General features: G+C 38.2%; 1 protein-coding gene across 2 annotated transcripts; it reads left to right on the forward strand.

Annotated features, from left to right (window-relative positions):
• Positions 1–239: 239 nt before the first annotated feature.
• On the forward strand, positions 240–22,437 carry SAAL1 (serum amyloid A like 1). 2 transcript variants are annotated; one of them, XM_082342475.1, is made up of 12 exons: positions 240–432; positions 1,870–1,983; positions 6,975–7,058; positions 10,350–10,429; positions 12,123–12,182; positions 12,317–12,432; positions 12,777–12,957; positions 15,035–15,117; positions 15,206–15,394; positions 18,386–18,582; positions 20,630–20,722; positions 21,433–22,437. In XM_082342475.1, the coding sequence occupies exons 1-12, from the start codon at positions 298–300 to the stop codon at positions 21,523–21,525; spliced, it is 1,425 nt and encodes a 474-aa protein (XP_082198601.1). In that variant the 5' UTR covers positions 240–297; the 3' UTR covers positions 21,526–22,437. The 2 variants fall into 2 exon arrangements, with proteins under 2 accessions (XP_082198601.1, XP_082198602.1); XM_082342476.1 differs by having other exon boundaries at positions 18,389–18,582.
• The last annotated feature ends 4,333 nt before the right edge of the window (positions 22,438–26,770 follow it).

A 26,770-nucleotide genomic window follows, 5' to 3' on the forward strand; every position in this document is an offset into this window, starting at 1 on the left:
TCGTCCCTTCCAATCAGACTAAGGGCTCTTGGAGAGATGGAATATCTGGTCCAGTGAGGGTGACAAATAACAATTATGAATATTACCGCGCTGGGGTCCTGGGTAGAGCGTCGGGTAAGTCAAGACAACTGGGCTCCCTAGTCTGATGGGCATATTGCTCGGGCACTCGGACTGGCAGGGCTCCGGCAGCAGGGGGCGCTGTGGCGGGAGCCGCGGTGTGCCCTCTGGCTCCTGGAGGCCTCTCTCCTCCTCCGGCGGCTTCCGGAGCGGTTCTCGCGCGCTGGAGGCGGCCAAGTCATGGACCGCAATCCTTCTCCGCCGCCGCTGAGTCGGGACGGGGACGAGGAGGAGGAGGCGGCCGGGGGGGACTGCATAGGCAGCACGGTCTACAGCAAGCACTGGCTCTTCGGCGTCCTCAGCGGGCTCATCCAGGTGCGGAAACTCGCGCCTCGCGTGGGCTCCCTGTGCGTTCCCCCAGACCCCCACCCCGCCTCTGGCAGCCCCCTACTACCGGGGGAGACGCCGTCCCCACGGCGACCCCCTCCCCAGGCCCCAGCGGCCGGGCCTCACCCTTTGCGTCCTCGCCGTCTCCCGGACCCCAAAACTGCCGGGCGCCACTCCCTGTACCCCTCAACACAAAGGGAAGTGTAATGGCAGGGATGCTGGAATGATTCTAATTAAAATGTTTTACTTTTGAAAATTTTCCAAAACTACGTGACCATGTAAATTCATTGCTAGGGTTTTTGCTTCTCATTCCCACTGTCGTTTCTGAAGCCCAGGTCCTAATTGATCTGTTTCGAGGACTTTCGTTGTAGTAGAATAAATGGTGATTTTGCGGTCAAACAGCCCTGTTGTCAACAGCGCGGCTTGCCCAGCGTGACTTTGGGCAAGTCGCCTAACCGATTTCTTTCTCAGTTTCTATAAAGTGGGGTAATATTTATATTATTGTATATAGAGTTACTGCGTAGATTATGTAAGATTATAATAGCCATAGAGTGCTTACTGTAGTGTTTGCCTCATAGGAGCCTCTCAGTAAATATGAACGTTCTTATGTTTCCCTTTTTTCCTACTTCCAATCACTGTCCTCTCCACTCTATCTTCTACACAGCTGCGAGAATAATCTTTAAAAAAAGGCCGTCTATGGGAACTCCTCAGAGTTACCTTTGTCTACAGGAGAAAAATACATATTTCTTAGCTTGGAATCCAGGACTCTTTGCAACTTTTCCAGCTTCATCTGCCCATGACACACTAAACTGCTCACCATTCCCCACACATGCTAGGCCCTTTCTTAACTCTGAACTCTTGTACTTTCTTCTGTATGCTCTTCTCCCTTCTTCACATGACAAACTTCGATCATCCCTCAAAGATTTAGCTTCAGTATCACCTCCTAAGAGAAGTTTGGGAAAACTTCTCCCAGACGTAGGTCATTGGTCCATCATTTTTGTTCTCACAGCTCTTTGTCCACAATTCAGTTGGATCACTTAGCTCTTTCTGTTGTGATTATCAGTCTATATGTCTTTTCCCCACTGGATCCTAAACTACTTGGAAGTAAGGGATTAAATCTTGTTTATCTTTGTATTTCTACCCAGTGCCTAGCAACAGTGTTTACCCAAGGTACCCAAGGTACTAATTTCCTTTTTTTTTTTTTTTTGGCGGCACCGGGTGGCATGCGGGGTCTTAGTTCCCCAACCAGGGAACGAACCCGTGCCTGCTGCAGTGGAAACTCGGAGTCCTAACCACTGGACCACCAGGGAATTCCCCCCCACCTTTTTTTTTTTTTTTTGTGATCTCTAAATGATTGTGGGATAATAGTACTTGAGGAGTACTGTGGACAGCCTTTATTCATCTCCTTCCTTTGTGTTTCTGAAGATTGTTAGCCCTGAAAACTCCAAATCCAGCTCAGATGATGAGGAGCAGCAGATGGAGCTTGATGAAGAAATGGAGAATGAAATCTGCAGAGTGTGGGATATGTCAATGGATGAGGTATGGGGTTGGAAATGGAACTGAAAAGACTGTTGGGTAAGGAGGTGGTGAATGGATTTTTTTTTTTTTAGGTTCAGTCCTTAAGTCCTTTTGTCTTTGAAGGCAGAAAATCTGAGTGTCATTAGATTTGGGCTATGTAGATAGTTCTCATGAATGCGGGAACGCTTGTAGCCCAGGAAAGTTCTGATACTTATCTACCTAAAAAGAACACTGGCCTTGTATTTGAGAGCAGGTTAGGAGTTAGGAGACCACTGAGGTGCCACAATTAAACTAGAAGAAAGGGACAAGAAGGAATTACATGTATATAATTGCAATAATATTTTAATATTTGTATTGTACTCTGTAGCTTGAAAGCCTTCTATCTGCTCTTCACAGTAACCCTGTGATATACGTAGTATCCTTATTTTACAGGTAAGAAAAGAGGCAAAAAAAGAGGTTGATTTACATAATCTCTCATTTTATTACTTGGACTTTTGCAGTAGATTTCTGATTAAAATCCTTGTGTTAGTCTCTTTCACCTCCCTCTGTCCTCCACATTGCTACCCAAGTTATCTTTTTCCTAAAACACAGAGTTACTTGTATTAAAATTCTCTCTTAAAATTTGTCAATGGCTACTCATTGTCTTCAACCATTTTTTAAAACAGCTTTATTGAGATATTATTGACATAAAAAACCTGCATATATTTTGAGGTATAATTGAAGTATAAAAACTGCACATATTTGAAGTGTACAATTAGAAAAATTTTAATGTATGTATTTGCGCATGGAACCATCACCATAATTAAGACAGAGAGCATGTCTTCAGCCCCAAAAAGTTTCTTTATGCCCCTTGGTAATCCCAGTATCTTACCCCTCCCTGCTTCTACCCTCTCCAGGCAACTACTGATGGGCTTTCTGTCACTTCAGAGTAGTTTGCATTTTCTAGAGTTTTGTATAAATGGGATTGCATTCTTTTTTCGGATGAGTCTGGCTCGTTCACTCAGCATCAGTATTTTAGATTCATCCATGTTGTTGTGTATATCTATAGTTTATTATTTTTTATTGCTGAATGGTATTCCATTATATGTGTATACCATGATTGATTCTTTGATGGATATTTGAGTTGTTTACAGTTTATTACAAATAAAGCTTCTGTGAATGTCTGTGTATAAGTATGTATGGATAGATGTTTTCCTTTCTCTTGGGTGAGTACCTAGAGTAGTGTGGCTGGATTATATGGTAGGTGTATGTTTAACTTTTAAAGAAAAGATCAAATTGTTTTCCAAAGTGTTTTTTACACTTCATGTTGCCACCAGCGGTGTATGAGATACAGTCCAGTTCCAATTTCTTCTCATCCTTACCAACACCTGGTATGGTTAGTCTTTTTAATTTCAGCCATTCTAATAAGTGTGTTGTGATTCTCACTATAATTATGATTTGGATTTCCCTAATTACTAATAACGGTGAGCATATTTTCATGTGCTTATTTGCAATCTGTGTATTTTCTTTAGTGCAAGGGGCTGTTTAAATCTTTTGCCCACTTTTTTTTTTTTTTTTTTATAAATTTATTTATTTATTTCTTTATTACTTATTTTTGGCTGCACTGGGTCTTTGTTGCTGCGTGCTGGCTTTCTCTAGTTGCGGCGAGTGGGGACTACTCTTCGTTGCAGTGTGCAGGCTTCTCATTGCGGTGGCTTCTTTTGTTGCGGAGCACGGGCTCTAGGTGCGCTGGCTTCAGTAGTTGTGGCTCGTGGGCTCTAGAGCGCAGGCTCAGTAGTTGTGGTGCACGGGCTTAGCTGCTCCGTGGCATGTGGGATCTTCCCGGACCAGGGCTCGAACCCGTGTCCCCTGCACTGGCAGGCAGATTCTTAACCACTGTGCCACCAGGGAAGCCCCTTTTGCCCACTTTTTAATTGTGTTGTTGTTGTTTTTTTTCCTGTAAGTTTTATGATTTTAGGTTTTACTTATAGGGCTGTGATCCATTTTGACTTAATTTTTGTGTTTGATGTAAGGTATGAACTGAATTTCACTTTTTTTGCCTAAGGATAACCAGTTCTAGTTAGTGTGTTTAAAAGACTATTCTTTCTCCACTGAATTGCCTTTGCACCTTTGTCAAAAATCAGTTATGCATACATGTACACATGAGTCTATTTCTGGACTCTATTCTGTTCCATTGATCTATTTGTATCTTTTTGCCAATACCACATTGTTTTGATTACTGTAGCTTTGTAATAAATCTTGAAATTAGGTAGTGTTAATCTCCAACTCTGTTCTTTTTCAAAGTTGTTTTGGTTGTCCTATGTCCTTTGTATTTCCAAATTAATTTTAGAATCAGTTTGTCAATTTCTACAAAAAGCCTTCTAGGATTTTGACTGAGATTGAGTTCCATTTATTGATCATTTAGGAAAAGAATTGATAAATTAACAATAATGAGTCTTTTGACCCATGAACAAGTTCTATCCCTCCATTTGTTTAGGTCTTCTCTAATTTCTTCAGCAAAGTTATGTAGTTTTTAGTATTTAGGTCTTTCACATCTTTTGTCTTTATTTCATATTTTGGGGAGCTATTGTAAATAGTATTTTTAAAAAATTTCAGTATATAGATATACATTGATAGTATATAGGTAGTATATAGATATACAGTTGATTTTATAGACCCTGATCTATCTTGGTAAATGTTCCATGTTCACTTAAAAAGAACGTGTGTGCTTCTGCTGCTGGCGGGAGTGTCCTGTAAATGTCAATTTGATCAAGTTGGTTGAGAGTACTGTTCATCTTCTCTCTACTTTTTCTACAGTTATTAAGAAGCTATGGTTTTAAAACATTTTTTAAAAGAAACAACCTGTTTTTCAAATGAAATCTTAGTGTGAAATCCTCAAATATCAAATAGGTAAACTAGAGCTGCTGTTTGAATGAGATTGTCCGTGGAGGCAGGGTCATGCTCTTGGCCTCCTCTTTGTCCTCTCATGGTAGCTCTTGAAGCACCTCTAGAGAACTGAGCTGCCCACTGATTCACTGGCATAAATTCCCTCCAATGAGACTACATCTCACACTTATTGCCTGCCACTCAGTGCTTGAGCAGGACCAGAGACTTCCAGATGCTTCCTGCATTTTCATGTACTCATGCTCTGTTCATGCCACTCTGCATGGAATGTCCTCCACCTGCAAGATTTTTCCCACTTTTTATGGCCCACCTCAAATGTCACCTCCCCTGTGATGCCTCCCCAGACACTCCAGGCAGGATTCTGCTCTTTTCTGTGCTCTCATGGAAACTGTTCATTCTATTACATAATACTTATCCTGTTATTAAGTGATTGTTTTGAGCCTGTGTCCTCTGATGGATTTAAGTTCCTCCTCTTAACAGCTTAATGTCACCTCTTCAGAGATACTTTCTCTGATATATCTAGAGTAGCCCCCCTAGTCTTCATTTCTAGCACACACCATCTTGTTTATCTTCTTTGTAGCACTTAGGATTTATGTAGTTTAGTTGTTTATATGTTTATTGTTTGTTCATCCCTCTAGAATGAGAACTCCACTGAGGCTTTATCTATCTTATTCACTGATGTGTCCCCAGAGCCTGAAACAGTGCTTATTACTCAGGTTTTTCAGTAAATGTTTTATGAAGAGGTAGTCAATGGATGAATACCTGACAGTTACTATGGTGTGCTGGTTAAGAGCGTGGACTTGATCAGACTCATCTGGGTTCAAATTCTGGCTCTGTTCTCCTACTGATTGTACAGTCTTGGGCAGGTTGCTTAACCTTTTAAAACTGCAGTGTAATGGGGTTAATAATAATTACTTCATAGGGTTGTTTGAGAATTAAGTGAGAAAACATGCAAACCAATTCACTGGGCCTGGCATTTAATACTTGTTCAATAAATGTTAATTGCCATTATTATTATTATTGGCATTGGTATTATTAGGCTACCTAATTATTGATATTATTCCTGCTACTCCAGGAATTATTAGCTATCATTAAATCAATAAATCGCTGCATGCTACAAAGAGTTGCCCACACGACAGACAGCTTGATCACTTAGAGTGGAGAGCATCTGCTGCTTTGACTTTCAATTTGGAGTATGTCTTTGAAATATTCTCTCTGATCATGATCTCTTAATAAGTGCAGTATATCTCTTCCAGTCAACAGTCATGCAGGTTACCCCAATTTCAGCTGCTCTGAAGGATTACTCCCTCTCTCTTTGAGAGCCCTTCGAAGGGCATTTTTCACATGAGCCATATAGCCTGTGTTCTAAGTTAAGCTATTGCGAATACACACCTCAAGTTTGGTGAAAATCCGAGGCAATAGACAGCCAGAAACTTAATTTTATCTAAATATTTTACAATGCAAATCTCCACAGCTAATTGATTTAGTTTTGGGGCCCACATTTCTAGCGAGATTGGGCCACATGTCCACTCCAGGTTCATTCACCTGTGTGGTGTGTCCCTTTAGACACTGGGGACTGGGCAAACTCTTTAGGAAGATGTGAAGCTGTCACAGTTACATTGTGATCAGAATTTTTTTCTGTTGAGGATTTTGAAAACAAAAGTTCTGGTTTTGGACATAACCCAATAGGAGTTTTTAATCTGTTTTCTCCATCAAGTTTTAAGCTCTTAGAAGACAGAAATTATGACTTTTACTTTTTTCCCTTATCCTATCTTCTAGCATGATACCTGGTAATCAGCAAATGTGCTTGAATGAGTTAGGGAGAATTCCTGGTGGGTAGAAAGATCATTAAGATAAATACATACAAGGCAGTAAAAGGAGGACAGTCCTTTGGAATATCACAATTAGTTCAGATTTGTTTATGGAATTGTTCCATTGCCTTGAGACCAGATACCACAACACTAACATTACTTTTGTCTACTGACACAATTCCTAACCTTGTGGGGTTTTTTTCCTTGTGCTTGAAAGGAGGTATATGTGCAATTATTATTTTTTTTTATGGTTGCCTGAGCTATGGTGTTTAAGGAGGAATATTCAGCATCCAAGTTAATAATCATTTTTATTTTCAGGATGTGGCTTTGTTTCTCCAAGAATTTAATGCTCCTGACATATTTATGGGAGTATTGGCCAAATCCAAGTGTCCTCGATTAAGAGTAAGTATGTGCATTTCTAAAGCTGCCTCTTTGGAGCAATAACAGCAGATAGTGCTGGATAGTCTTTCATTTTTCTCACTTTAATGTTCTTAGTGGCTACAAATGAGTCTGCAGATGTTTATTGAACATTACCAGGTACTAAGTAATATGCTATTTAAAATTATTACAGTCATAGAATTTTAGATTTGGGCTGGACCAGGGAGATCAACACTTTAACAGATGTGGACACTAGATAGTCCTAATCATCATTATGCCACTAATATGTGGCTGAACAGGGAACAGTGCCCGGACCACCCATTTCTCAGTTTATTGCTTTTTTTGTTTTTTTAAGTCATAAAATCCTCTATTGCTTAAACTCAGCCTATTGCTCAAGACTCTCCACAATCTGAATCCAATTCGTCTTTCTAGCATAAAATATACCCTCCAGATAGTCTTCTAATTTAGCATGGCCTGTCTACTCCTCACCTCAGGAGCTTACTATGATCGTTGCCCTCTCCATGCCTTCCTTGTATGCCTTCCATCCCCTCTCAATATTCACATCTATTTTCCCAAGATGGTACTTTACTTCCAAGCCTTCCCAAATAAGTAAGCTCTCAGTGGCCAGTGATGATAGTGAATGCACCAAAACAATTCTGTACTTCTCATTAAGTCTTCTATGCTTTAGTGCCATTTAGGTTGCCATCTGCTAGGTATATCGTGAGTGATTAGCAAATATTTATTAAGTAATTATAATCATGAATAACTGCTATTTACTTAGTATTTCATTTTACTACTCTATGAGGTAAGCATTTATCTCTACTTTGTAAGTAAACGAACTAAGTCTCAGGTTAAGAAATTTGTCCGGGGTCATACAACTAGGAAAGAATGGAGCTGGGATTTGAGCGTAGCCTGCCTGACTTCAGTGTAACCACTGTACTGTATTGTCTCTCTTTTTTTGAAATTATGAAGTGAAGAATTCTGTAGTATATTTTTACAAATTGAATGTTGAATTAAAATTTTATTTAAGTACAGTGCTCCACCTGAGTTGGGGTCTCATGAACCAATGAACCACTTTTTCCTTGAGTTGTTATGTTAATATAAAGATTTGACAGTTATATGATTTTCTCCTGGAGTTTTCTAACTTAGGTACACTGACTCACGATAAGTACTTAAAGAAAATAAGCTAATTTTAAGAAAATAAGAATTGCTCCTTTCAGGAGTTAGTCCTATTATTATATATGTCTGTGAACCATAGCCTGTCTACGACAGCGATCCTCAGCCGTGACCACAAGTTAGAATCACCTAGGATGTGGGCTTTCCAACTTCAGCATGTCCCAGAATCACTGATTACTGAGTCCACCCCCAGAGTTTCTGATCTGGTAGTTTTGGGGTAGGATTGAGGAGTTCTAACAAGTTTGCAGATGATGTTAGTCAGGTTTTGACCAGCACCAAGGCCCAAATTTTGAGAAGCTTTGCCCTAGGGAGCTTTTATAAATCCCAAGTCAGGCCATTCTCAGATCAATTAAAATAGTCTCTCCCAGTGTGGGACTCCAGACAGCTTTTAAAGTCCCCCCAGGTTATTTCAGTGAGTAGCTGAGACTGAAAAACTTGATCTTTGATTGGAAGTTCAATTATTCCCTCTTTAGTTTTTAAGGGAAATGTATGTGTATCTCTTCTGGCCCTATTCTCTTTTACTCTTTTCCCAACATTTGACCACCCACATTTTATTGAAACTCTTTACTCCTATAGCTTTGGTGCCACCTCACTCTGCTGGTCTCTAGCCTCTCCAGTCACTTCTCTGCTACTTTTTTTGACTTTTTATTGATACTTTCTTCCTGTGCTGAGTGTGGACTCCTTTTAAGGTGTAGACTCAGATCCCTTGTCCTCTTTATATTCACTTCCTTGGTGAGTTCATCCACTCTTTACACCTTTGGGAGTAAATCTTCCCTGTGGGATCAAGGCTACGACCTCCCTTCTGATTTCAGGTGCTATATCTCTAACTTTCTTTAGGCATTCTTTATTTGCATGTTGCATTTTCCGATCCAAAAGTCCATATGTCCTAACTCAGTGTTTGTCGCACTTATCCAATCATATAAATCATATGATGTGCTTGGTAAACAACTTCCCGGACCGTACCCTGGAGATTCTGATTCAGTAGCTCTGAGATAGGACTTGGAAACTGGTATTTTTAACACACTCCCTGAGTGATTTTCGTGTTCGAGCAAGTTTGGAAACACTATCCTAACTGAACTCATTGTGTTCTTTCCTATGCTTTCTTTTCCAATTTTTTTGTCAATGGAACCAATCTCTCCTACTGGAGAAATGAAACAACTTGAAACCTAGGAGTCATGTTCAACTGCTTTCTCCCTTTACTCCCATCAAATTATTCTGCTTTCACCTTGAGTCTTTCTCAGCTTCATTCCTTTCCATGCCTGCCATCACCACCCTCATCTTCCTTCACTTGATTTCAGAGATGCAGTGTGATACGGTGAAATGCTCAGGCTCTGGAGCTGTGTTATTTCCTAGTTGGAGATCTTCAGCAAGTTGTTTAACTTCTCTGTGATTTGGTTTCCACATCTGAAAAATGGGGATAATAATGGTACATACCTCATAAATTATTGTATGAAATGTTGCGTGGAAAGTGCTTAGGGTAGTGCCTGGGTGTAGTAAGTGCTAAATAAACATTAGCTGTTACTACTGAGGTTATGAACTTCTTTTAAAGTTTTTTCGCTATCATTTTGCTTCCAGAATAATCTACCTAAAATAACATTGCAGTATGTTGACCCCTTCCTTGAGGACCTTCATGTCTCCAAATAACCTACTAAATTAAGTAGGCATTTAAGGCCCTTAATCCTGATCCTTTTTACCTGCTGTATTTATCTCATGCTCTCCTCCCACTGTGTGCTACTAATAACTGTGTACTGATACAGACAGCTTTCTGTATTAGCCTTTGTCCACTCTACATTAGTCCCTTCCTGCCTTTGCTGATACTTTCCCCCGTGTTTGAATGTCTGTCTTCTTCTTTGTGTCTAAATCCTACTAATCATTTATGACTCAGTTCATCCGTAAGATTTCTTCTTCCATAACTCCTGCCTGCCTTGGATCTTTCTTTTTCTTATGTCTTTCATGTCCTCTCAAATACTCCTGGAAACTTGTCAAATTAGGGTGCAGGCAATATACTTCTGTGCGCTGCCTCTCCTTTTCTCTCCCCAAACTTGGCTCAGTGAAAGTTTTTTTTTTTTCAAGTTGTTACTTTTGTATATGTGTCTTTTACCTCAGAGCGACTGTGACCTGTGAAATTTGATTTGGCAGGAAATCTGTGTGGGAATTTTAGGTAATATGGCCTGTTTCCAGGAGATATGTGTGTCCATCAGCAGTGACAAAAATCTTGGGTAAGTTTTATTACATAACAATTATGTTTTTTAAAAATAGGTTCATATTTCATATCCCTAAGGAAATCCTAATACATAGGACAGATAGGGAAACATTATGAAATGTAGTACTTCCTTTCTCCTGATGAGCAATCTCCAGGAACTTCATTGTGTGTTGATGATGGCTGGGGACTTGTGCACTATTTATGGACATGATTCAGGATTTAGGCCTGTTTTCTGTATTGGTTGCAAAGGGGCCTGAATCGTCAGCAGGTGGTAAGCCACATGGGATAAGAACCAGTGGGGCAGAGCTTGGAGATGGAGGCACCTGACCAGAGTCCAAAACAGTTTAGGCTCAGGGAATCCAAAGGCTCAGGGCTAGAGTCTGTAAAAACTAGACTTGTTGACCAGTGTCACCCTGACACTGGTCAACAAGTCAGTTCTGACTTGGATGGTGGTGATGGGGGACTTGCCAACAGACTAGAGGATACAGCGTAGCCCCTGTGATTCAAATGCTCTCATACTTCTGCTTGGAGGCCAGTTCTCTTCTACATGTAGGAAGTTTTGGCAGAGGATTTCTAATGGTGGAAACCCCGGTGGTTATTTTAAGAGGTCTGAGAACACCCTGGAATTATATGCTACATTTTATGAGTATATTCATTTTCTAGGCAGAGGGTTTATGGCTGTTAATCAGAATCTCAAAGAAATTTGTGCCCACAATAGGTTAAGAAAACTCTTCTAGGTGGTTATTTTCAACAAGGGCTGTAGGGTTTATCACAGGATTCAAGTACCTGGGGCTCCAAAATAGAGGTTATTACCTCTTCTAGGTGTGAAAGACTTCAAGATCCTAGTTTAAAGTATTTATTCTTCCGTAACTTATAATCATTCATGCAATAAATGACTCAGGATTATGTTTGGTCTCTAGTGATCCCTATTAAAAATCTGTGAATGAGTAATATTGACAAGTTTTATGAACTTAATTAAATGCATATCTTAAAATTAATATGAAACAGTATACATTGCTGATGAGATATAAATTTGCTCAACCACTTTGGAACAGTTGGGCATTACCTAGTCATATTAGAAGGTCCACATACGCTATGACCCAGTGATGCCACTCATAGGTATATGGTAAGAGAAACCGTGCACACGTGTATCAGTATACTCAGATAAGAAGTATTATAAGACTATTGCTTGAAAGCCCCAAATTGGAATCAACCCAAATGTTCATCAGTAGTAGGCTGGAAAAATAAATGGTGTTATATTCATACAATGAAATGTTCTGCAGCAATGAATCTGCAGCTACTGGAACAAGATGGGTAGATCTTAAAGACATGGTGTTGGGCCAAAGAACTCAGACTCAAAAGAATACATACAATATAATTTCTTTCATACAAAGTTCAAAACCAAAATATATAAAATGAACTATAGAGTAAACCAAGAAAATGATTGCTGGATAAGTCAGGATAGTAGTCATTTCTAGGTGGGAAAGAGAATTGTGATTTGTAAGGGACACGCAAGGGCTACAGAGATGCAGCTCTTGTTTTTCTTGCTTTATAATTATTCACTAAGTATAGATTTGTATCTTACAGGTTTTTATGTATATTTGCTATATTTCACAATTAAAATGTTTAAAAAGTTAAATAAAAACTCTGCTTTGATATTTGAAATGAGAGAAGTGAGGCATATTGGGTTAACATTTTTGTTTTTGTAGCCAGGTATTATTGTACTGTTTGTGTGATTCAGACCCTCCTACTCTGCTGGAAACAAGCAGGTATGCTTTCTTCTTTTTATGGATTCTGTATACTTACCCCTAAGGGAAACTAGGAAAATAGAGTTGCTCTTTCACTCTTGAATTTCCTTTACTGTTTTTGAAAGATAGATACTAAGCTCACATTTATCACGTAGGTTGTTGCTTACTTGCCTTTCCCAGACAGAAGTGGCCATTGTCTGGGTTGAAAGAATCCGAGAACATCCAGCTATTTATGATAGCATTTGCTTCATCATGTCAAGTTCAACAAATGGTAAGTCACCATGTAATGTAGAAAAAAATATTTTTTTAATTATATTTAATTGTTAGGAAACCAGGTAACTATTTCTGGAGGTCAATTAAAGACTAAGTGTTAGGTGAGAAAGTATTTCAATTCAAGATATGAAGTTTCTTAAACTCTCTGGATACTGATAAATCCCCCACTTAAAAATGATGGAAGCCAAGCAAATTTAAACAAAGGAGGTAAACAAATTGCCCTTGGAATAAGTAATGCTTTGGCAAGATTTGGCTTTCTTGGAATAGTTTTAAGAATTTTGATTAGACTTACTACTTTAAAAATTTTGTTTCTTATTTCAATATCTCTTTTATTCTCTGCAGTTGACTTGCTGGTGAAGGTCGGGGAGGTTGTGGACAAGCTCTTTGATTTGGATGAGAAGCTAATATTGGAATGGATTAGAAATGGGGCTGTTCAGCCTCTGGACCAACCCCAGGAAGATTCTGAACAGCAGCCAGTGTTTCGAATTGTGCCCTGTGTACTTGAAGCTGCCAAACAAGTACGGTAAGTGAGCTCTTTTGTGCAAAATGTTCTGGGAAAATCCAGTTGCTAGAAGTACCCTTAGATATGTCTTTTTAGTTTCCTTTCAATAGGATGAGTAGCACATAGCTGATCTGTGTCAGGTTTGATTCACTACTGATATTGGTAACAATATATTTGCTCTTTGCAAGAATCATAATGGTTGCAAAGTACTTGTTCTAATATTACTTAGCGGTAGGCTGTTTATTGTTCAGCATTAATTATGGTTACTGTTTTAAAATCTTCTGCAGTTTTGTATAATTTATATCAAATGGAAAAGATTTTCTTTGTGCTTTATTTTCCACTGGTCATGTGACAACTTCTTCAGTTAATGTCAGACATCACTTATTTTCTTGCTCCTTGTGTGTATGTGCCAGTCTTGGATAAGTGACTGGCTTTTGGGCTCTGATGTCTTCCCAAGAGCGATTACTAGGTGTTGTAGGTCATTGAAACTGTTTATTGCTAGTCACTAGAACATTAATTTATGAATTGATCTGCTTATTGGTCAACTGTGCGTTCTTAGTGCTTTATAATCCACATTTTTTTTTTTTGGCTGTGATGCGTGGCTTGTGGGATCTTAGCTCCCCAACCACGGGTTGAACCTGGGCCCTCAGCAGTGGAAGCGTGGAGTCCTAACCACTGGACCACCAGAGAATTCCCTATAACTCACATTAAAACCTTTTAATTTTATGTCCTTTATCCAAGTGAGCATTAAACTCATCATCTTTCCCCCAAACCTGCTTCTTCCGTATTCTCAATCTCAGTAAATGATGTAATCATTATTCCATTTGGATAATGTGGGAGAAACGTGGAAGCCATTACCGATACTTCCCCATCCCAGTCTTCTCCCATGGCCAGTCAACCTCCAATCCTTCTTCCTGACTTTTTCTGGGACTCCATCTGTGCCACCACCAGGCCACTGTCTCTTACCTGGATGGCTACAGCATTCTCTTACCTGAGTTCCCAGCCTCAAGACTAGCTCCTTCCAAGCCTAGACTGTAGAGCTGTTTTTCCAGAACATACGCTGGTCATCTCACTTTCATGCTTCAAACCCTTCAGTTGCCTTCCTTAGGATGAGGTCCAGATTTTTATGGCTTATAAGGCCCTGTACTGTGCTTCTCCATCCTTATTCCTTGTCTTCTGTTTCAACTGTATGAAATTTCCTTCATTTCTTCAACTGAACCAAGCTCTCTCGACACCAAGCCATCGCACACCATGTTGTCTCTGCCTCCAGCATTTCTTTGCCCCTTTGGGTTTCTGCGTAACCATTTCTCTTACGATACATTCCCTGATTCTCCAAACTAAATTAAATCCGCTTGCTGTGTGGTCCTCTAGCACCTTGGACTTCCGCTAGTATTACATTCATATTACTTTATTGTTATTACTGCTTTAATTATTGTCTTTCATTTTAGACAGTAAATTTCATGAAGGTAAGGACAACGTTTTATACATCTCTGTTTTCCCAGCCCCTAACATAGTGCCTGCAAACTATAGGCACTTAAATATTTGCTGAACCATCTTTTAATTGTTCACTATCTTTTTCACTTAATTGTATGGTTGAAGAACTAAGATTGTGAGTTTCTAGGAATCCAAACTGTTGATCACAAAAATTATACTTACCTGGTTTTAGTATTCTCAGCTCGGGAGCTAAGATGATCCTGTGAAGTTTTAAGAACATCATTATTGTCAGTGCTTGGTGCAGTGGGCCTTACATTCATTCTATAAGTCTCAGTCATTTTTTGTCCTGATTATTCAAGTAAACCCGAATGGTGAAGTATCACTTGATAGGTTTCTGCATTGTTGCTTTCATGGGACAGGGCCAAAAAGAATTTTTACTTCTTGTCCTGTGTGTGTTGATTGTACTACATAATATTTGTTTTTTGACTGATTTCCCCATCAGAATGTAAGCTCTGGTGAACACAGAGACTTTGTTCTGTTCCCTGTTTTATCCTTAGCATGTAGGGCAGTGCCTAGTACAGAGTGATAAATATTTGTTGAATAAATGAATGATTACAGTCACATAGACAGTAAAGTTGATTGAGCTTTTGCTTTTTGTATTTAGTTCTGAAAATCCAGAAGGGCTCGATGTTTACATGCATATCTTACAGCTGCTGACTACAGTGGATGATGGAATTCAAGCAATTGGTAAGATGTTATATGGGGAAGCATGATAGTTACTCATTTAATTGTTTTCTGTCTTTGAATTACTACTTCCTTCATCATTTTTATTAAGTACAGTGTCCTGACACTGGAAAAGACACTTGGAATTTACTCTTTGACCTGGTGTGCCATGAATTCTGCCAGTCTGATGATCCACCCATCATACTTCAAGAGCAGAAAACAGTGCTAGCCTCTGTTTTTTCAGTGTTGTCCGCCATCTATGCCTCACAGGCTGAACAGGAGTATCTAAAGACAGGAAAAGGCAAGTATAATTTTAGTTCACTAAATTAAATTCTAGTCTATCAGATGTGTTTGCTGTTCATTTTATTTCTTGCTCCCATTTTTTTAGTGCTTTTAGCCCCTTGAATACAAAAACATCATATGCCCAATACAAAAAAAATTATAAAATTTATAAAAGGAAGCCTAGTGCTTGTAATCTGATCATTCAGAGATAACTACTATACACTCACATCCATATGTATTTTTTTGCCTGTTTTTTAGGCAACTTTTTTCATTTAGAAATATAAATGAATATTTTCCTATGTAAACAAATCGTCTTTCACAGAATGATTTTTATGACTAATACAATTAAATCCATGAACCATCTAGAATTTATTCTGGTGTTACATGTGAGGTATGGTTTCAAGTTTTTTCCAGATACCCAGCTGTCTCAACATTATTGAGTAAGTAAACCAGTTTACCGACACAGATTTGAAATTTCATCATTACTATGTTTTATATTTCCCTATATATTTTGTTCAGTTCCATTGCTCTATTCATGTATCAGTAGCCACAGTGTTTTGATTATTAAAGCTTTATATTTTGATACCTAGTAGGGCTAGTACTCCTGCATTCTACTTTTTCAGAATGTTTTTGACTGTTATTATTCTTTTTTTTAAACACTGAATTAGATTGACAAGTTCCAAAAACAAAACCAAAAAATCTTCCTGATTTTTTTTATTGAGATCATGTTAAATTTATAGAGTATCCAAGAACATGTGCTTTTCCATTTGTTCAAGTCTTATTTTATGTCTCTCAGCAATGTTTTATGATTTTCTTCATACAGATCTTGCATATTTCTTGTTAGGTTTATTGCTAGATATTTTATCTTATGGATTGCTCTTGTCTATGGTATCTTTTCTTCTGTTGATTATTGTTGTTGGAATATATGAAGACTGTTGGTTTCTGTATATTAATGTTGCGTCTAGTAACCTTACTGAATTCTCTTACAGTTTTTAATGGTTGTTCCAGTGGTAATTTTGGACTTTATCTAATACTACTTTGGGTTTAACTTAGATATGTCTTATCACTTTTCTACCTCTTCTTTCTTTTATTTAATGGGTTGCCTTGGACCTCTGGGGTTAAGTAATAATGGTGATCCTTGCCTTTTTCCTGACTTTATTGGCCATGATTCTAGAGGTTCATCATTAATCATGATACTATTTTGGGCTTAAGCTATTTATGTTGTACCATTCGAGGAGATATTAATCTATTTCTATTTTATAAAGAGTTTTTTAATCAAAAAAAATGATGACTATTTTCAAGTGTCTTTTCTGCATTTATGGGTAAGTTACCTCACTGAGAAGGTGACATTGAGTACAAACCTGAGGGAAGTAATGGAGTGAGTCATGTAAATACTTGGGGAGAAAAGCATTCCAGACAGAGAGAACAACGAGTGTAAAAGCCCTGAATTAGAAGTATGCCTGGTATATTTGAGGAAGAGCAGTGAAGCCCTGTATGGCTGGGGTGGTTTCAGTGTGGGTAAGAGGAATGGAACCTGGGACCAGAGAGGTAACAGGGGCTAGAGTGTAGAGGGCCTGGTTTTGCCTTTTACTTGGAATGAATTAGGGAGCTGTGGAGGGTTTTAAGCAGAGGATGGACAGACAGGAGCCAACTTTAATAGGCTCTCTTTGGCAGACGTGTTGATGAGAAATGCATGGGGAGGGCAAGGGTACAAAAGGGAGACTAGTTAGGAGGCTGCTGTGACCTTGAGGCAAGAGATGGTATAACTTGGATTAAGGTGGTAACAGGGGAGGTGGTGGGGAAAAATAATCAGATTCTGATCACTTTTAAGTAGTGCCAACAGGATTTGCTGACTGGTAGGATGAGGAGGGTGAGAAAAGTCAAGCTATGTCTGGCATTTTTGTCCAGAAGAGTTGCCATTTACTAAGATAGGAAAGACTGGTTTTAAACATGATAAGTTTGAGATGTCTACTCAGTGTTCAGCTGGAGCTGTTGAGCTTACAGTCTTGAGTCTGGAGCTGAGGAGAGAGGCCTGAGCTAGACTATAAATGTTGGAGTTGTCAGTTGTTATGCTGATTACTTCTTCCATAACCTTAGTTATTTCTATCGATTTGATTTGATGTGGAAAGAGAGGAAAATTAATATTTTTTACTGCCAATATTTTGTCCTTTTCTTTTTATCATTTGTAGTTCTTAATGAATGTTGATGGCATGTTATTTGGTATATAGACATTCATTATAGATTGCCCATAATGCTTTTTTTTTTTGGCTTAAATCCTTTTATATCAGATACAAAGGTCACATCCCCTGTTTTCCTTTTGTTTGCATTTGCCCCTAATACCTTTGTCTATCTTACTCTTTTCAACCTTTCTAAATACTTTGTTTTAGGTGTTTTGATTTCTTTTTAATAGATGAGTTAAACTCATTTAAACGTAGTTAATAGTTATGTTTGATTTGAATGCTGTCGTATTATATTTTTCATTATGTATATTTATATTGAAATACTTCAATATATAATTTATTTGCTTTGTTTTTGTGAGTATTTCTGGCATTTAGTAAGGGTTGTGTTTTGGGTCTAGTGGTTACCTTTATAACTGGCTCAAAAAAGAATTATAACTGCCCCCCCCGTTTTTTTAATCCTCAATATCTGATAACTTAAAACATATATCTCAGTGTTGACTATTCCTTATCCATTTTCCCTGGTACTTTCAAATTTAAGTCTTGGGGGATGAGGGGCTGTTCCAGAATTACATTTTCAGATATCTATTCTTTTTCATCATTTTGGGTTTCTTCTTCAATCTGTGTTATTTATTTGCTTATTTGAGAGTGTAAAAATGTAAGCCTCTTGAAGTCTGAGGCCTTGATGATCTTGTTTACCACCATATCTGCAGTACCTAAAATACAGTGTCTAGCAATAGTAGGTGTTCAGTTCATGTGCAGGAATGAATGAATGAATGAATGGTAACCAAATTTAACTGGCTAATGCCATGCCTCTTGATTTGTTTGTACAGTAGATCTTCCTCTAATTGACAGCCTGATTCGTGTCTTACAAAATATGAAACATTGTCAAAAGAAACCAGAGAACTCAGCAGAGTCTAACACAGAAGAAACTAAAAAGTCTGATTTAACCCAGGATGACTTCCACTTGAAAATCTTGAAGGATATTTCATGTGAATTTCTTTCTAATATTTTCCAAGTTTTAACAAAGGTAGGAAAGAAGTATTAATGCCTTCTTCAGTAAAAGAAAGTATGGATTGCTTACTGCTCCAAATTTTATTATTAATGTTTTTATTTTTTAACTTTACGTAAGTTTGGGAAAATAGAGACAGAAAAAACTTATCATAAGTTTATACTCTTAAACTAACAGCTGATGTAGTTTGGTATATTTATTTATGGGTTTTTCACATACTTATCACCAGTATATACAATTTTTGGAGGCTGCTCTTTTCACGTAACATTACAAGCACTCTTCCTGACTCCTGATCAGTACACTGAAAGATTTTTCACTGAGAGCCAGTTTGTTTAATACCCAATTTGCCAAAAAATCAGTTTTCAAAATTTACTGTAAACTTGTTATAAAGAGTATTCTTCCTGAATATGTGCAGGATTATTAACATATTCTTTCTTTGAGCATATTCTTTCTATCCATATATTTTAGGAAAAATATATTTATGAATATAACTATGAAGAATATATTCATATTCATTGACTTTTTTAAGAAGAATAGTCCTTAAAACAAGCTTCAGTTATTCTAGTGATTGATTTGTATTTTTGGTGAATTATCTTGCTTCCCTTCTCCAGATTTGGGGTTATTACCTTAGCATAGGTTTTCAGAAGTTAGATTGCTGGTTTCGACATGATAAATGTGAAGCTGACTGAGGCATAAATAGCTATATATTGCCAAAATGCTTTTGACATGTGAAAATTTGGTTTTACTTGACCCTTATTATTGTGTATTATAATTTTTATATCAAGTAAAATTCAACAGGTGATACATTGTGCCTTGTTTTTTTTAATTTAATTTTTTTGTGTTTTATTTATTTTATTTATTTATTTTTGGCTGTGTTGGGTCTTCGTTGCTGCGTGTGGGCTTTTTCTAGCTTCAGCAAGTGAGGGCTACTCTTCGCTGAGGTGCGCAGGCTTCTCATTGCGGTGGCTTTTCTTGTTGCGGAGCACGGGCTCTAGGCGTGTGGGCTTCAGTAGTTGTGGCACGCGGGCTCAGTAGTTGCTCACGGGTTCTAGAGTACAGGTTTAGTAGTTGTGGCCCACGGGCTTAGTTGCTCCGCGGCATGTGGGATCTTCCCAGACCAGGGCTCGAACCCGTGTCCCCTGCATTGGCAGGTGGATTCTTAGCCACTGTGCCACCAGGGAAGCCCCAAATTGTGCCTTATTTTGATTTGCATTTTTATTATTAGTGAGATTGAATATCTTTCCATATATTTGTATATTATTTGTGTTTCCTGCTTTATAAACTTACCCATTTTGATTGTTTATATGAATTCCTTGGGTAATTCTATATCTATATCTTTTGCGTATTCGTTGCAAGTATTTTTCCCATTGCTTGTTGTTGCTTTTGTTTTTTTGGAGGGAGGGATGTAGATGTTTCTTAATTTTTATGTGGTAGGAATATAGGTGGAAAGTGGGCTGAGAATAAACCAGAGGTATGTCTTGAAAATTCGGATATGCCACTTAATGGAATTTGGACTTAATCTTGAGGAAACTGAGGAGCTACTAGAGATTTTTTTTAAGCATCAAGTGATGTGATCTGTTTAGAAAGATTACTCCAAAAGCAATGGAGAGAGAGGATTAGAGCGAGTTGAGGCTAGAAGTCAGGAGACCAACCAACCAACAGGCTCTTGTGGCTGGTAATCTTCAAGAATAATCTGAAAAATAATGAAAGCTTAGACAGTGGAAGAGTGGATGGAGAGGAGGAGTGGGATGAGAGAGATTTAGTAGAGTAGAATTAAACACTTAGGGTGAGCGGCTAGCAGCAGTGGAGGAAGAAGTCTTGGCTGTACCCCACATTTTTGGTTTGTGCAACAGGCTGGGTGGCTGGTGGTGCCTTCACCAAAATAAGGGCTGCAGTGGAACACATGTTGGGGTTACACAAGGAGGAATGATGGTGGATTTAGTTTGGGACATTTGAAATGCATGTAGGATCAGTAGGGAGTTGTAAATACTGATTTGTATTTATTCACCAGATATAACTTTAGAAATTTTCCTTTTTTGACATCAGATCTCTTTGTTTGTTTTAGGAGACTGTAGCTCAGGGACTAAAGGAGGGACAGTTAAGCAAACAGAAGTGTTCCTGTGCATTTGAAAACCTTCTTCCTCTCTATAACCCTGTGGTGAGTATGAGTTAATGTATAGGTGGCTGAGTTTCAGGGGATTACTGAGTAAAATGTTTTAAGTAAGCACTTGATCTTTGAGGCCTTTGTCAAAAAAGATAGTGCATATAATGCGCATGACTTAATGCCTTTGTCAGATAGATGACTGCTGGATAATTTGTGGCACTAGCCTGAGTAACAGTTTAAATGTTAAGAGAAAGGAATCAACACTGAATTTATAGTACCCCTTTCTGTTATAGCATATATATTAACCAAAAATAAGATTCTTAGGTAGGTACAGTCAGTAGGTTTTTATGGTCCTTCAAATTATGTTGCATTTGCTACCATTAGAGGCAATTTCAAAATAACTTTTTTTAGGAAAATGAAGTATGGAATGTGGGAGTGAGGCGGGGGGTCAGCAAGGAGGATGATAATACAACTCTGGTAATGGACCCTCAAGGGGAATCAGTAGGAGGATAAATACTAGTTTAAAAGAAAACAAAATGGAAAGGGCTAGTCATTTCCTTGAGGTTTCAGAGGACCATCCAGGAAGTACCATTATTGTCATCTGACAAGCTGTCAACATTTCTTTTCCATTGGACTGTTTAGAAAACATAGGTAGAAAAAAAAAAAAGAAAACATAGATAGAGCATTTTTACAGACAATAGTCAGTATCTTAAAACATCTTTTCCTCTACTTATGTTTATTTGGTTCTTTTGTTTGACTCACAGGTAGAAGACTTCCTCAAAATCCTACGTGAAGTTGATAAGACCTTTGCTGGTAACCTGGAGGAAAGCTTCCCAAGTTTGAAGGTTCAGACTTAAAAACTGTTGGAATTCCTCTGCTGAAGAAATGAACTCTATTTTCCTTGCTGACAGTTGAAATTGACAAACAAGAAATATTAGACCATAATTGTTTGGTTTTATACTCATGCCCTTCTCCTCCAGCCTTATCTCATTTTTGTTTGGCATTGGAATCTAGCTTCACTACCATCAAACATCATCTCCCCCGCCCCCTGCCACTTCTTTTTTGTATTGGTTGTGCAGTCTTTTGTCTTCTTCAGGTAAAGAAGACAAAATACAAGCTTATCATTGAGGTTCTTTTTAGAATATTTGAGGGGTTGGTGAGGATTTTCTTTGTAACTCTTAATTTGATTTTTACTCAGAATTTTGTATTCATATCCACTACAAGTACATTCACCTGCACTAGTAGAAAACCCTACTATAGTAGTTGCTTAATCTGATAACTTGTATGTATTTTATGCAATAAGAAGTCCAGAGGTGGGCAGTCCAGCCCTGATAAGGTGGCTCAGGGACCCTGACTCCTTTCACCTCCATGTGGTCTGCCAGGTAGACCTCTGTGTTCATTTTTATTGTCTTGTGGTTAAGGGAACTATAATATCTCTGGTCCTTTCTTCCACATTCAGGGAGGAAAAGGGAGAAAGAAGCAAAGGGGCTTTCTTCTAGCAAGTCTTTACCTTTTTATTTGTAAAGGACAGCCCTCCCTGGCCAGAACCATGTTTCATAGCCATTCCTAACTGCAGGTATTTGAAATCAAGTACTTTTTTCTTTCTAGCCTGTACAGGAGAGAAAGGCAAGAGAGAAGGGAGATATGAATGGCTTTTGAGTGTACCCAATCCATGGTGTTTGCCACAATATGCAAACCTGTCTATCCATTTTACTTGTATTGACTCCATGCTAGGTTGTTAGTAACAATTAAAAGCAATTACTAGTTTAGCTTTGTTATAGTTCAGTTTTTTTTTTCCAATGTTTTATGTATGAAGATGGAAATGCTAACATTATGATAAAAGCACATTAGCAAAATTCTCTATCTTCAGAGAAGATAGAATAACAGTGGTTTAATTTCAGAAAGTGATTTGCTTGAGTGACTTCAGATTTTTAAAATTAAGATTGAGGGAGTTTCATAACTTCTGATTGTTTATAAACTGCTACACGTGATTTCCCTCTCATACTTTATCATTCTTTATAGTGCTTCTTAATGAAATATATTCAGAGAATCAACCAGGTACACTTATAGGAAGCACCCAGTTTGCATTATTTCAGTTACTGAAAGTGGACTTTTAATAGATTTTCAGAAAATATCAGTTATGAATGAAAAAGCCAGCTTTTTAAACCTCTCTTCTGGTATAGCCTCTTTTCAGTTTATTGCAGAATCTTTTAGACTTTAAAGCATTGGTCTTGCCTCACACTTTGTATTCTTTCCTTGAGTGACTTTTGCTGATAAAACACAGGGGTGTCCTGTGTTATTTATAAGAGATATATCAATATAATTTCCAGTTTGGGGATAGTTTTATTGTTGAAAGTATCCCTGCTGAAAAGAATTGAACTATAAAATTAAAATCGTACCGATTAAACTCTAAATTGGTAGGTTTACTTTACGTGTATCTGTATGTCTTTGGTGATGACCTTATCCACAGGTTGAACGTGACTTTAATGTGAGCTTTCAAAGGCACCGATGAAATCACTCCTACCTGCTAGCCAGTGCTAAAAATTCCACTCTTGTTATCTCTTGAAGCTTAAGGTTAAGATGCAAATAACCCCATAAGAGTAACACTCCAAGTTATTGTCATGTTTACCTCAGTGCATAAATTCATAGTCTGTTTTCCTGAGAGCACATTTTAAAAGGGGGAGCACAAGGATCTTGAGTTTCTGAGCAAGAGTGCCCCGCAGAGTGGGTAAGTTACAGAGGGAGAAAAAGGATACATCATGGGGAGGCTCGGGATGTCCAGGTTATTTTCTACTTCCCATTTCTGTCTTGAACCTGCCTTATTTACTTGTTACTTCTTGCTATTGTAACATTATGAGGTGGTACGTATTTTCATAGTACTTTGATATGTTTGAAAACTTCCTAAATCTATGAATTATAATAAATAGTTTTTTTTTTTTAAGTGAGCCGTGTTAAAACTTTTTTAATGCTACGCGGTTTGAAGAATTTACCAAAAAATTTTAGTGCTTGCATCAGTTACGGTGATATTTTAAAATGGCGCTCTCTCCAGAAGCATAAATATGAAATTTGGAATTTTATGTACAAATGAAATTGAAACTCATTCTTCCCCCATACATTTTTGCAGAGGAGGGAAGAAATTACAAGAGGAACTTCAGTGAGCATTTGTTAAATGTGTCATTCTATTTCTAATTAAATTTGAGTTTGATTTTTGAGGTATTTAAACCACTTAAGACAGACACAGAAGATATGTTTTCTCTCTGCCTTTTTTTTTAATTCCCTGCAGTTAATGGGATATAGCTAAATTGTTCTCTTGGCTGATCCAACTTTCAAGATCAAAAGACTTTTTCCACTCTCTCTCGAACATTTCTCTTGCCTTGCTTTGAATTAGTTCCCCTGAATAACTTTGGCATGAAAGTGGAAAAAAGTTTGAAAACCATCTCTCTTGTATACTTCTTAAGTGAAGCATATGTAGAAACCAACCATAGACGTTAAGAAGCAACCTCTGTTTAGGGTTCAGAAAATCTTAAGTGCATGAAGTGTTGAACAGCGTTTTCTATTCTGCAGGACTGGGCTATAGTGATGCTGGTTCTGACAGTTAACTGTGAATTTGAATAAATTGAAGAAAAGGAATATTGGGGTTATAGATTATCTTGCCTGTTTTAAATAGTATTTTTTAAAAAGCTCATCAATAGCTTTTTTTTAGAAAAAAATAGATCTATATTAATTTAGAACTCATCTCTGTATTCTCCTTGAGAATATGTTGTCGTTTTACCACTTTGCAACTCCTCTTCTCTGCTCCTGGCAAAAGTTTTAAGAAGGAAAAAATAGGTAAACACCCCTCTTGAATTAGTCCATATCAGTATTTTTCTTTTTATTGCCGGGATGAGATTTAATCTGAGAACCATTATTAAAAGTTATATATTTATAGTGAAGTGGTATGATGTCTTGAATTTTCTTCAAAATAGTCTGGGACAAGGGGAAGGAAGTGGGTTAAGGGAGTAGATGAAACAAGATTGGCCATGAATTGGAATTGCTGAAGCTGGGTTATGATGGCATGGGGATCCGTTATCCTATTCCCTCTCTGTTTGTATATGTTTGAGGTTTCCTATTAATGTTTTTTAAAAGCAAGTAAATCATACACATAATTTTAAACCTGAATTTAATTACAAATGATGCTTGTTTCTTTTATGTCTAAATAAAACTAACACTATTGTATTAGCATTAAATACTATTGAATTCAGCACAGTTGAAACCAACACAAATACTTGATAGAAAAGATGATCATCAGTATATAACCAATTATGTAAAAATTATTATCTTCACTGTTTTAACTGACTTGACAATGAGACTTTTATCATGAGGAATGTGAGTGACTATTAACCAGTTAGGAACTGAGGTCATATATGTTTTAGCACCACAGTGGGGTACTTCTACTAACAAAAGTTCTTTTTTAAAAATATTTATTTATGGCTGTGTTGGGTCTTCGTTACTGTGCATAGGCTTTCTCTAGTCTAGCTCTCTCTTTGTGTTGAGTGGGGGCTACTTTTCGTTGCGTTGCGAGGTACTCTCATTATGGTGGCTTCTCTCATTGTGGAGCATGGGCTCTAGAGCGCTGGCTCAGTAGTTGTGGCGCACGGGCTTCGTTGCTCTCTGGCATGTGGGATCGTCCCGGACCAGGGCTCGAACCTGTGTCCCCTCCATTGGCAGGCGGATTCTTAACCACTGCGCCACCAGGGAAGTCCCACTAACAGAAGTTCTTATTGGTGATCTTTAATGGTATATTTTGTGGGTAGAGGAGACTAAGAGAGAGAGGCAGAATCATAGAATTTTAGAGATGGACAGATTATTAGACACTCCCTGTGTCCAGTGCTTATTCATTGGGCTAGTCAAGCCTACAAGAGACTGACTGGGTCAGTGTAGTCCTGAGGGCCAGGCCAAACCTAAAGCAGCAACCCAAGATATCAGATTAGGACTAGAAGCAAGAGGAGACCTTGTGGTGGATGCTTCCAGCCTTCCATTCTACCTCATGGTTTTTGTTCGTCAGCCAGACTGCTCTATATCTCTGTGTAGAATTCAAAGGCTGCGTTGCTAAAATATTATGATGTACCTTAGGTTAATATGCATAAAATCAAACTTGCATAAATCAAATTTTGTGCAACTCAGGGAGCATCTATAATATAAAAGCTGAAGAGCCTCCATGGGTTTCTAGTTAGTTTTCAAAGCCAAAGATTTTATTAGGCTACTCCTAATATCATAATTATTGTGCCCATGTGACTGCCCTTTTTTAACAGCTGTGTTTTCCTTAGAAGTCTAGGCCTGCAAGACTTAACATAATTTTGGGAATTCCCTGGTGGTCCAGTGGTCAGAACTTGGTGCTTTCACTGCTGTGGCCCAGATCCCTGGTCGGAGAAATAAGATCCTGCAATCCGCACAGCGCGGCCAAAAAAAGACTTAACATAATTTAGCAGCATCATGGAGTAGGCCATTCTCATTTTACTCTAATTTTCCATGCTTCAGGGCCCTGGCAAGAAACAAAGTTCTGGGAAGGGGCCATGCCACACTGAAACCAGACCTGAAAAGGAGAGGATCTGTACATCAGGTAGTTGTGGGTCACTGACCGGCCTGTGGATTGGCTATTTTGTGCTAAGTGTGCACTCCTAATACAGTCAACTAAAGTGGAAATTAAAATGAATGTGAATCAAAGTTTGTGTGAGGATACAGAGCAATGTAGTAGACACCAGACCTACATGCTTGGCAGAAGTAGCCACCACTTATTGAGAGTTTACTGTGTGCCAGGCACTCTATAAAGATCTTTACATATATTTTCTTATTTAACTCTGAAACGATCTCAAAAGGTAATTGTTTCCATTTTACAGATAGGGAAATGAAGATTCAGAGTGACTAAGTAACTTGGCCAAAGTTATATAGACAGTAAGTAGTTGACCCAGGGTTTGAATCCAGGCTGCCTGACCCTAAAGCATTTTCTTTTAACCACTGTATTATACTTGCATCCTGTAGGTAGACATGGACCAGATCATGAAGGGTCATCATATGTATCCTGTGGGGTAGACATCTGGGATATCTGCTTATCCATGCCCCCTT

Source organism: Balaenoptera borealis, assembly GCF_965194805.1.
Source record: "Balaenoptera borealis genome assembly, chromosome: 11".
NCBI lineage: Eukaryota > Metazoa > Chordata > Mammalia > Artiodactyla > Balaenopteridae > Balaenoptera > Balaenoptera borealis.

Coding starts and splice junctions, on each gene's coding strand:
- SAAL1 (XM_082342475.1), top strand. CDS start 298: ATGGACCGCAATCCTTCTCCGCCGCCGCTGAGTCGGGACGGGGACGAG. Junction 10,430..12,122: donor AGCAGTGACAAAAATCTTGG/GTAAGTTTTATT, acceptor TTGTTTTTGTAG/CCAGGTATTATTGTACTGTT. Junction 18,583..20,629: donor TTTTCCAAGTTTTAACAAAG/GTAGGAAAGAAG, acceptor TGTTTGTTTTAG/GAGACTGTAGCTCAGGGACT.